General features: G+C 58.9%; 1 protein-coding gene across 2 annotated transcripts; it reads right to left on the minus strand.

Annotated features, from left to right (window-relative positions):
* Positions 1-124: 124 nt before the first annotated feature.
* Positions 125-8,656, minus strand: LOC142025713 (solute carrier family 22 member 6-like). 2 transcript variants are annotated; one of them, XM_075018390.1, is made up of 10 exons: positions 8,090-8,656; positions 7,903-8,006; positions 7,268-7,422; positions 6,333-6,501; positions 6,026-6,149; positions 3,939-4,048; positions 2,748-2,962; positions 2,119-2,227; positions 979-1,182; positions 125-194 (listed from the first exon to the last, which is right to left on the minus strand). In XM_075018390.1, the coding sequence occupies exons 1-10, from the start codon at positions 8,465-8,467 to the stop codon at positions 125-127; spliced, it is 1,638 nt and encodes a 545-aa protein (XP_074874491.1). In that variant the 5' UTR covers positions 8,468-8,656. The 2 variants fall into 2 exon arrangements, with proteins under 2 accessions (XP_074874491.1, XP_074874492.1); XM_075018391.1 differs by lacking the exon at positions 125-194 and having other exon boundaries at positions 975-1,182; positions 3,939-4,038; positions 6,016-6,149.
* Between the last annotated feature and the right edge of the window lie 1,851 nt (positions 8,657-10,507).

The raw sequence follows: 10,507 nt of genomic DNA on the forward strand, positions 1-10,507 counted from the left end.
TAGCGTCCGGGTGGGGGATATCGACTCTGGGGTGGGGGGACGTGTCCCCCCGAGGGTCCGGTCCCCCCCAGTCCCCACTGGCCCGGCGGGACCCAGGTGTCCCCGATGCCCGTCCTCTTCCCCCTCAGACGCCGTCCTTGGTCTTGGTGGTGCTCAGGGGGACGGTGACCTCCTCGTCCTTGAGGTGACCTGCTCTGTGGCCGCACCGGGGGAAGAGAAACCCCAAAACCTTCAACCTTTCTTCCCCAAAACCTTGGTCCCTTCCCGACCCCAAAACCTTCATCTCTTTTCGTCCCTTCTCGCCCCAAAACCTTCATCTCCTTTTGTCCCTTCTGGCCCCAAAACCTTCATCCCTTCTCATCCCAAAACCTTCATCCCGTCTAATCCCAAAACCTTCATCCCGTCTAACCCCAAAACCTTTATCCCTTCCCAACCCCAAAACCTTCATCTCTTTTCATCCCTTCTCACCCCAAAACCTTCATCCCTTCCCAACCCCAAAACCTTCATCTGTTTTCATCCCTTCCCACCCCAAAACCTTTGTCCCTTCCCAACCCCAAAACCTTCATCCCTTCTTGCCCCAAAACCTTCATCCCTTTTCATCCTTTCTCGCCCCAAAACCTTTGTCCCTTTTCATCCCCTCACCCCAAAACCATCCCTTTCCATCCCCTCTTGCCCCAAAACCTTCGTCCTTTCTCGCCCCAAAACCTTCGTCCTTTCTCGCCCCAAAACCTTCATCCCCTTTCATCCCTTCTCACCCCCAAACCTTTGCCCCTTTTTGTCCCTTCTTACCCCAAAACCCTTAGCCCTTCTCTCCCCAAAACCTTCTGCGTTCCTCCAAGAAAGCCATCTCGCCCTAATAGGAGGATTTCACCCCCCACCCGTTGCGTCCACCACAAAAGGATCGGGGAGAAAAAGGGGATCTGGTGGGGACGGGGTCCCTCGGGGTGGCCAAGGCCGCTGCCCTGGGGAGCTCCTCACCGTCTCTCGACGTCCTTGACGGTCTCGGGCAGGGGCATGTTGCGGGTCTCGGGCAGGAAGCACGTGGCGATGGCCGAGATGATGGGGGCAGCCCCGTAGATGACGAGGGGCAGCACCGGGGTCACGTCAGCTGCCATGCGCACCAACGGGGCCACCATGCCACCCACGCGGGCCATGGTGCCCCCCAGGCCCATCCCCGTCTGCCTGTGCCAGGGAGAGGGAGCAGTGGGTGGATGGACGGATGGAGACGTGGGTGGATGGATGGAAGGGTTGAGGGTTGGAGGGGTTGACGATGGATGGATCGGTGGCTGGAGGGGTTGAGGGGTGGATGGATGGAGCGGTTGAGTGATGGAGGGCTTGATGGGTGGATGGATGAAAAGGTGGTTGGATGGATGAAGAGGTGGTTGGATGGAGGGATTGAGGGTTGGAGGAGTTGATGGATGGAGAGGTGGTTAGATGGATGGAGTGGATGAGTGGTGGAGGGCTTGGTGAGGGACGGATGAAGGGGTTGGATGAAGAGGTGGTTGGATGGATGGAGGGGTTGAGGGATGGAGGGCTTAATGAGGGATGGATGGACGAAGGGGTTGGTGGTGGATGGATGAAGAGATGGTTGGATGGATGCAGTGGTCGAGTGATGGAGGGCTTGGTGACAGTTGGATGGATGAAGGGGTTGGTGGTGGATGGAGGGGTTGGCGGATGGATGGATGGATGAAGAAGTGGTTGGATGGATGGTGTGGTTTGAATGATGGAGGGCTTGGTGATGGTTGGATGGATGAAGAGGTGGTTGGATGGATGGAGGGGTTGAGGGTTGGATGGATGCAGTGGTCGAGTGATGGAGGGCTTGGTGACAGTTGGATGGATGAAGGGGTTGGTGGTGGATGGAGGGGTTGGCGGATGGATGGATGAAGAAGTGGTTGGATGGATGGATGGGTGGAAAGGTGGTTGGATGGATGGTTTGAGGGCTGGCTGGCTGGAAGGTTGAGTGGTTGGGTCGGTAGGTGGGCTTGTCAATGGACGGGTTGATGGGTGGAGGATGACTTGGCAGGTGGGTTGGCAGACAGATGAGTGGATGGAGGGATGGACAGGTGGAGGGAGGGCGGGCCGTGGTGCCAGCAGCCCCCGGAGGTGACAGCCACCCACCTGATGACGGTGGGGAAGAGCTCCCCAGTGAAGATGTAGGCGCAGTTGAAGGAGGCGGCCAACGAACCCTTCCCAATCACCGCGAAGGCCATGCGCAGCGTCTGCAGCTCTGGGGACAGGGATGGGACGTCTCGCACCTCCAGCCCCCCGACAGCTCCTCAGTGACCCCACCAGTGGTCCTCCTTCCCTCCAACCTCTACCTCCACCCCCGAGTGCCCCAAGTCCCTCCAATGACCATCTCTCCATCCTCCAACCCTAATCGCTGTCCCCCCCCTGTGCACGCCCATCGTCCCCCCACCCCTCTGTCTCGGTCCTCCAACCTCCCTCCCTCCCTCCCTCCAACTTCCACCCTCTGTCCCTCCATCCCATCATCCTCCAACCTCCATCTTTCCAGCCTCCGTCCCTCCAACTTCTCTCTCTACCCTTCTACCTCTTCTTCCTCCATCCTTCCATCCCACTCTCCTCCATCCCATTGTCTCTTATTCCTCCATCCCATTGTCCCCATCCCATTGTCCCCATCCCATTGTCCTCATCCCATTGTCCTCCATCCCTCCATCCCATTGTCCCCCATCCCATTGTCCCCCATCCCATTGTCCTCCATTCCTCCCTCCCTCCATCCCGGCACCCACCCATCGGCACAAAGATGTTGGCGAGGATGCAGATGCCGGCGAGCGCCAAGGAGCCGCCCTGGGCCACCCGCCGCCCCACGCAGCTGATGGCCAACACCGAGGCCAGCTTGGCCGGGATGTCCACAGCCCCGAAGACCAGCTGGCTCAGGTAGATGTCCACCCCGAAGCCCTGCAGATCCATGGCCAGCCCGTAGTAGGCGAAACTGGTGGAGAACCTGCCCCCAAAACCCAACGTTCCAATGCAAAACCCACCAGGCGTGACCGAACGGGCACCCAAAAGGTGAGGTTTGACCCCAAAAAGATGGGCTTTGCCCTAAAAGGTGGGGGTTGGCCCCAAAAAGGTGAGTTTTGACCCCCCAAAAGGTGAGGTTTGACCCCAAAAGGATGGGGTTTGGCCCCAAAAGGTGAGGATTGGCCCCAAAAAAGTGGCATTTGGCCCCCCAAAATGTGGAATTTGGCCCCAAAAAGATTAGTTTTGACACCAAAAAAGTGGGGTTTGACCCCAAAAGGATGGGGTTTGCCCCACAAGGTGAGTATTGGCCCCCAAAAGGTGAGGTTTGGCCCCCAGAAAGGTGGGGTTTGGCCCCTGAAAAGGTGGGGGTTGGCCCCGAAAGGATGGCGTTTGGTCCCAAAAAGATGAGTTTTGACCCTAAAAAGGTGGCATTTGGCCCCCGAAAAGGTGGGTTTTGGCCCAAAAGATGAGTTTTGGCCTCGATAAAGGTGGGGTTTGGCCCCCAAAAGGTGGGGTTTGACCCCAAAAGGATGGGGTTTGGCCCCAAAAAGGTGAGGTTTGGCCCCCCAAAAGGTGAGGTTTGGCCCCACAAGGTGAATTTTGGCCCCCAAAAGGTAAGGTTTGGCCCCCAAAAAGGTGGGGTTTGGTACTAAAAAGATGAATTTTGACCCCCAAAAGGTGGCATTTGGCCCCCCAAGAGGTGGGGTTTGACCCCCAAAGGATGGGGTTTGCCCCACGAGGTGAGTTTTGGCCCTAAAAAGGTGAGGTTTGGCCCCCAAAAAGGTGAGTTTGGGCCTCAAAAAGGTGGGGTTTGGCCCAAAAGATGAGGTTTGGCCTCGATAAAAGTGGGGTTTGGCCCCCAAAAGGTGGCGTTTGGCCGCCCAAGAGGTGGGGTTTGACCCCAAAAGGTGCGTTTTGCCCTAAACGGTGAGGTTTGGCCCCAAACCAGCCCCACTTGCCAGACGAAGGAGACGCCGCAGGAGACCGTCCTCATCCCGGGGGTGCGCGCCAGGGCAGCCAGCGTCCCCCCCGGCAGCGGCGGCTCCCGCCGGACCAGCGCTCCCAGCGCCTGCGGGACGGGGGGGATCTTGGGGGGATCGGGGAGGGATCCAAGGGGTGGGAGGGATCGGGGGGGGGGATCTGGGAGGGATCGGAGGGGTCTGGGAGGGACACGAGGGGTCTTGGGGGGGATCCAGGTGATCTGGAGGGGATTGGAGGGATCGGGGGGATCTAGAAGGGATCAGAAGGATCTAGGTGGGATCGGAGGGATCTGGGAGGGACTCGAGGGGTCTTGGGGAGACACGAGGGGTCTTGGGGGGATCCAGGTGATCTGGAGGGATTGGAGGGATCTGGGTGGGATCAGGAGGGTCTAGGAGGGATACAAGGGGTCTTGGGGGGATCCAGGTGATCTGGAGGGGATTGGAGGGATCTAGGGGGGGATCTAGGTGGGATCGGAAGGATCTCGGTGGGATCGGAGGGATCTAGGAGGGACTCGAGGGGCCTTGGGGAGACACAAGGGGTCTTGGGGAGACACGAGGGGTCTTGGAGGGATCCAGATGATCTGGAGGGATTGGAGGGATCGGGGCAGATCTAGAAGGGATCAGAAGGATCTAGGTGGGATTGGAAGGATCTAGGTGGGATCGGAGGGATCTGGGAGGGACTCGAGGGGTCTTGGGGAGACACGAGGGGTCTTGGGGGGATCCAGGTGATCTGGAGGGGATTGGAGGGATCTGGGTGGGATCAGGAGGGTCTAGGAGGGATACAAGGGGTCTTGGGGGGATCCAGGTGCTCTGGAGGGGATTGGAGGGATCTAGGGGGGGATCTAGGTGGGATCGGAAGGATCTCAGTGGGATCGGAGGGATCTAGGAGGGACTCGAGGGGTCTTGGGGAGACATGAGGGGTCTTGGGGGGATCCAGGTGATCTGGAGGGATTGGAGGGATCTGGGTGGGATCAGGAGGGTCTAGGAGGGATACAAGGGGTCTAGGGGGGATCCAGGTGATCTGGAGGGGATTGGAGGGATCTAGGGGGGGATCTAGGTGGGATCGGAAGGATCTCGGTGGGATCGGAGGGATCTAGGAGGGACTCGAGGGGTCTTGGGGAGACACGAGGGGTCTTGGAGGGATCCAGATGATCTGGAGGGATCGGGGCAGATCTAGAAGGGATCAGAAGGATCTAGGTGGGATTGGAAGGATCTAGGTGGGATCGGAGGGATCTAGGAAGGATGCGAGGGGTCTGGGGGGGATCCAGGTGATCTGGAGGGGATTTGGGGTGGATCTAGGTGGGATCAGGGGAATCTACGAAGGACACAAGGGGTCTCGGGGGGATCCAGGTGATCTGGAGGGGATTGGAGGGATCGAGGTGGGATCTAGGTGGGATTGGAGGGATCTAGGAGGGACACAAGGCATCTTGGGGGGGATCCAGATGATGTGGAGGGATTGGAGGGATCTGGGTGGGATCAGGGGGGTCTAGGAGGGATACAAGGGGCCTGGGGGGATCCAGGTGATTTGGAGGGGATTGGAGGGATCAGGGGGGATCTAGGTGGGACACGGGGGGGGGGGGGATCCAGGTGATCTGGAGGGGACTGGAGGGATCTGAGGGTGATCTAGGTTGGATCGGGGGGATCTAGGAGGGATGTGAGGGGTCTTGGGGTGATCCAGGTGATCTGGAGGGATGAGGGGGTGTTGGAGAGATCTAAGAAGGACACAGGGACTGTGGGGGGGTCCGGGTGATCAGGAGGGATCTGGGCGGGATCTAAGGGGGGGTGGAAGTATCTACGAGGGGTAAAGGGGGTCTAGGCTGAGTAGAGAGGAATTGGGGGGATCAAAGGGAGAATGAGGGGGTTCTGGAAGGATTGGGGGGATCTTGTGAGATCTGGGAGGGAGCTGGGGGCGTGCGGGGATGTAGGGGAGGAAGTGGGGGGATCTAGGGGAGATTGGGGGGACCTGGGGGTGTAGGAGGTAGACCAAGGGGATCTGGGGGGCATCTGGGGGATCAGAGGGATCTGGGGGGGGGGGGGCTCCAGGAGGCCCTGGGACCACCCATCACCTCCTCGCTGAGTTTGTCCCCCTCCTCCTTCCTCCTGTTGATGCGGGCGACTTTGCGGAGCCCCTTCAGGGCCAGGTCGGGTCTCCCCGAAATCACCTGCCACCGGGCTGACTCCACGAACAGCCTGGGGGGGGGGGTGGGGAAGAGGGGTTACGGGGGACCCAGGCACCCAAGGGGGTCCCCCCCCCACCCATGGAGGACCCAGGTGTCCCCACCATCACCCCTAAGGAACCCAGACACCCCAAGATCCACCTTCTCCCCCCGCAACCAAGGAGGATGGCCGGCCGGTCGCCTGGCTTCCCCGTACCAGGAGTAGAGGAAGAAGAGGAAGAAGGGGAGGGAGACGACGAGCTGGAGCCAGCGCCAGTGAGGGACGCCGAAGGCCACGGCCGCCAGCACAAACTGCCCCAAGGTGTAGCAGTAGCCGTTGACGGTGCCCACCACAGCACGGGCCTCCGTCGGGATCCACTCCATGCCTGCGGGGCAACTGTCAGCACACGGGTGGTGGGGGCTATCCCATGGGATAGGGCCAAAACGGGGTATCTGGGTCCCTCCCGTAGGTCAACGGTGGAGCCTGGGGCCCTCCCAAGGGTCAACGGTGGAGTCTGGGTCGTTCCCGTGGGTCAACGGTAGAGCCTGGGTCCCTCCCGTGGGTCAATAGTGGTAGGGTTGGAGCTTGGGTCCCTCCCAAGGGTCAATGGTGGAGGCTGGGTCCCTCCCAAGGATCAATGGTGGTAGGGTTGGAGCCTGGGTCCCTCCCGTGGGTCAACGGTGGTAGGATTGGAGCTTGGGTCCCTCCCGTGGGTCAATGGTGGAGCCTGGGTCCCTCCCGTGGGTCAACGGTGGTAGGGTTGGAGCTTGAGTCCCTCCCAAGGGTCCCTCCCAAGGGTGGAGCCTGGGTCCCTCCCAAGGGTCAACGGTGGAGCCTGGGTCGCTCCCGTGGGTCAACAGTGGTAGGGTTGGAGCTTGGGTCCCTCCCAAGGGTCAACGGTAGAGCCTGGGTCCCTCCCAAGGGTCAATGGTGGAGCCTGGGTCATTCCCGTGGGTCAACAGTGGTAGGGTTGGAGCTTGGGTCCCTCCCGTGGGTCAACGGTGGTAGGGTTGGAGCTTGGGTCCCTCCCAAGGGTCAACGGTGGAGCCTGGGTCCCTCCCATGGGTCAACGGTGGTGGGATTGGTGCCTGGGTGCTTCCCATGGGGTAGGGGTGGTAGGACGAAGCCCAGAGCCCGGGTGCCCAGCTCACAGAGGGAGGCGGAGTTGAGGGAGACCCCGGCCATGGCCAGGCCCGCCAGGAAGCGGCAGAGACAGTAGACGACGAAGGTGGGGGCGGCCGCGGTGCCGGCCCCCGTCGCCCCCAGCTGCAGGTAGCACCAGGTCAGCAGCGCCCGGCGCCCGAACCTGCTGGGACACGGCGCTGGGGACACTGGGATGGGGGACGTGGGGACTGGGATGCCAATATGGGGCGGTGGGACAGGGGCACGAGGCACTGGGGGTGCTGGGATGGGGGGGCATGGGGTGCTGGAGGTGCTGGGATGGGGATTGCGGGGTGCTGGAGCCGCTAGGATGGGGACATGGGCACTGGTATGGGGGGGATACGGGGTGCTGGGAATTCTGAGAGAGGGACGTGGGGCACTGGGATGGGGACACAAGGCATTTGGAGCACTGGGACAGGGAATATGGGCACTGGGAATACTGGGATGAGTGACTTGGGGGCAGCGGGGACAGTGGGACAAGCTGTACTGGGGCAGACCCACCCCAGGGCCACTGGGGACGCTGGGGCCGGAGGGACGGGAGGACATCCCTGTGCATACCCCTCCCCTCTTCCCCTTCCCAGTTTCCCCCAGTTCATCCCAGTGCTGCTCCGGGGTGGCCACGCACTTGTCAGAGAGGACTCCGAAGAGTCCGGAGCCCAGGAGGATCCCGGCCATGTAGATGGATTGGGCCACCTGCCTCAACCTCTTGGACTCGCACACCAGGTCCCACTGCCAGCAGGAGAGGACACGGGGGTCAACACCGGACGCCTGGGTCCCCCCCACGGCCGGGGGGGCTGTGGGGCACCCCTCACCTCGGTGACGATGGTGTGAGCGAAGACACCGTCGCGGTAGGTCCAGCCGTCACGGCAAGGCTCGGTGGCCGCCCCGTTGGCCGTGCCGTTGGCCGTGCCGTTGAGCTCCAAGAGGTGCCATTGGGGTTCCACGTAACGGCGGCAACGCTGGGGACGGTGGTGGCCGTCGGAGGGGATGGAGACGAGGAGTGGGACGTCCCCGGTGCTCTCATTGGCCACGGGCCGAGGCCGGCAGTGGTGCTCGGGGACACCGGCGGTGAAGTTCTGCAGCAGGTTGTGGCTGGCCAGCATGAGCAGCGGAACGGCCAAGGCGGCCACGTAGGTCACCTGGAAGCGGCCCATCCCGCCCAGGCGGGCCAGCAGCTCCACGAAAGTCATGGTGGGATGAGGGATGGAGCTGGGGGGGGGCCCAGGTCAGCTGGAGGGTGGAAGGAGGAGAAGAGGTTGAAGGATGGGCCAAGGGATGGGCTAGGAATGGCCAAGGAATGGGCTAGGAGTGGCCAAGGGATGGCCAAGGAATGGCCAAGGAATGGGCTAGGAGTGGCCAAGGGATGGGCTAGGAATGGCCAAGGGGTGGTTTGGGTGGTCAGTGAACGGAAAGATCCAAGGATGGGCCAAGGGCTGGCCGAGGAAGCGCCGAGGGGTGGTTTGGAGGAAGGGATGAGGGTTGGATCCAAGGATGGGCCAAGGGATGGAGGAGGGACGCGGTAGAGGAAGGACCGAGGAGCAGCAAAGGGGCGGGTGGGAGGAGGGTGGAGGGAGGAGATCAGGATTGGCCGAGGGTCGGGACCAGGAACGGCCGAGGGGTGACCAAGGGGCGGCTGGGCCAAGCGGAGGAAGAGCCGAGGACGAGGGATGGACCAACGGACAGAGCGAGGGTGGGACAGAGGGACGGGCAGCGGGATGGACCAAGGGATCAAAGGGGAGATCAAGGGAGGGACAGATGGAGGAAGGAATCAAGGACCCTCTATTGATCACCTGTTGATCGGTCAATCGATCAGTCTATTTATTGGTCTATCAATAAATCTACCTATAGGTCTATTGATCTATTGATTGATCCATCCATCGATCTATCAGTCTCTCTGTAGGTCTGTCAGTTGGTCTGTCAATCAGTCTATCAACGTACCAATCTATCAGTCTTTCTGTTGAGCTGTTGGTTGCTCTATTGATCTATCGGTGCCTCTATCAATCAATCAATCTATCAGTCTATTGATCTGCCAATGACTCTAACAATCTATCCGTGTCGCTATCCATCTATCGGTCTCTATTGATCTGTCGGGGTGTCTATTGATCTATCAGTCTCTCTGTCAGTCTGTCAGTCTCTCTGTCTATCAATCTATTGATCTGTCAATCTATAGATCTAATTGATCAATCTACCTATCATTCTATCAGTCTCTATTGACCCATCAATCACTGATTATTTATTTCGAGCTATCAGCTCTGCCCCTCGTTGCTCTCCTTCCTCCCCCCCCTTATTATTGATCGATCAGTCAATCCTCTCTCCCTTCTGTCCTACCAATCTCTCAATAGGTTCATCCCGCCAATGATCCCTTGCGATCAATCGATCCCTACCTGCCGTTTGGCTCCTCTTCCTCTCTCTGCCACTCTCTCGGTTCCCGGCTCGGTCTCTCTGGCCACCCGCTGTCCCTCCGTCCGTCCCTCTGTCCCTCCGTCCCTCCCTCCTCCCTCTGCCACTCCCCCTCTCTCCTTCTCCGGCCGTCCTTCACCCCTCGGTCAATCAATCAATCAATCGATGGATGGATTTCTCTATTGTCTGTGCCAACCACCATCCGGCTGGTGGGTCTGTTCGCCTGTCCCTCTGCCCATCTATTGACTCCTCACCGTATCAATAAATTGATTTAGCTGCTGATTGGCATAGGTCTAGTGATCAACTTATTGATCTGTCCCCTTTATTGATTGATCTGTTGGTCTCCCTGTCGATCAATCCAGTGAGCTCTTTCTCTATTGATAAATTATTGATCTTTAGATCTCTATTACCTATGTGTTGATCATCAATTAGTCCATAATCTCTCACTTTATTTCTTAATTTATTGGTCTATATATTTCTGTTGATCCATCTGATGGTCTGTGTATCTCTATTACCAATAAATTGATCTATAATCTGTTCATTGATCAGTCTATTGGTCTATATTTTTCTATTGATGAATCTATTGAACCATGATCCACCGATCAGTCTAATGATCTCTGCCGCTATTGATCATTATATTTGTCTGTTGATCCATTTACGGATTTACAATCTTTCTGCTGATCAGTGTATCAATCTTAATCTCTCTATTGACCAGTCTACTGGCCTATCATGCTTCTATTGATTGATTTATTGACCTTTAATCTCTCTATTGATTGGTCTATTGGTCTGTTGCTATTAATCAACCTATTGACCTATAATCTATTGCTCAA

This window comes from Buteo buteo, chromosome 29 (genome assembly GCF_964188355.1).
Source record: "Buteo buteo chromosome 29, bButBut1.hap1.1, whole genome shotgun sequence".
NCBI lineage: Eukaryota > Metazoa > Chordata > Aves > Accipitriformes > Accipitridae > Buteo > Buteo buteo.

Excerpts from the sequence above, each read along its gene's own strand:
- LOC142025713 (XM_075018390.1), bottom strand. The coding sequence starts at position 8,467 with ATGACTTTCGTGGAGCTGCTGGCCCGCCTGGGCGGGATGGGCCGCTTC. Across the intron at positions 7,423-7,902 it reads TTCGGAGTCCTCTCTGACAA|GTTCGGGCGCCGGGCGCTGC; the intron begins GTGCGTGGCCAC and ends GTGTCCCAGCAG. Across the intron at positions 2,963-3,938 it reads TGCGGCGTCTCCTTCGTCTG|GTTCTCCACCAGTTTCGCCT; the intron begins GCAAGTGGGGCT and ends TTTTGGGGGCAG.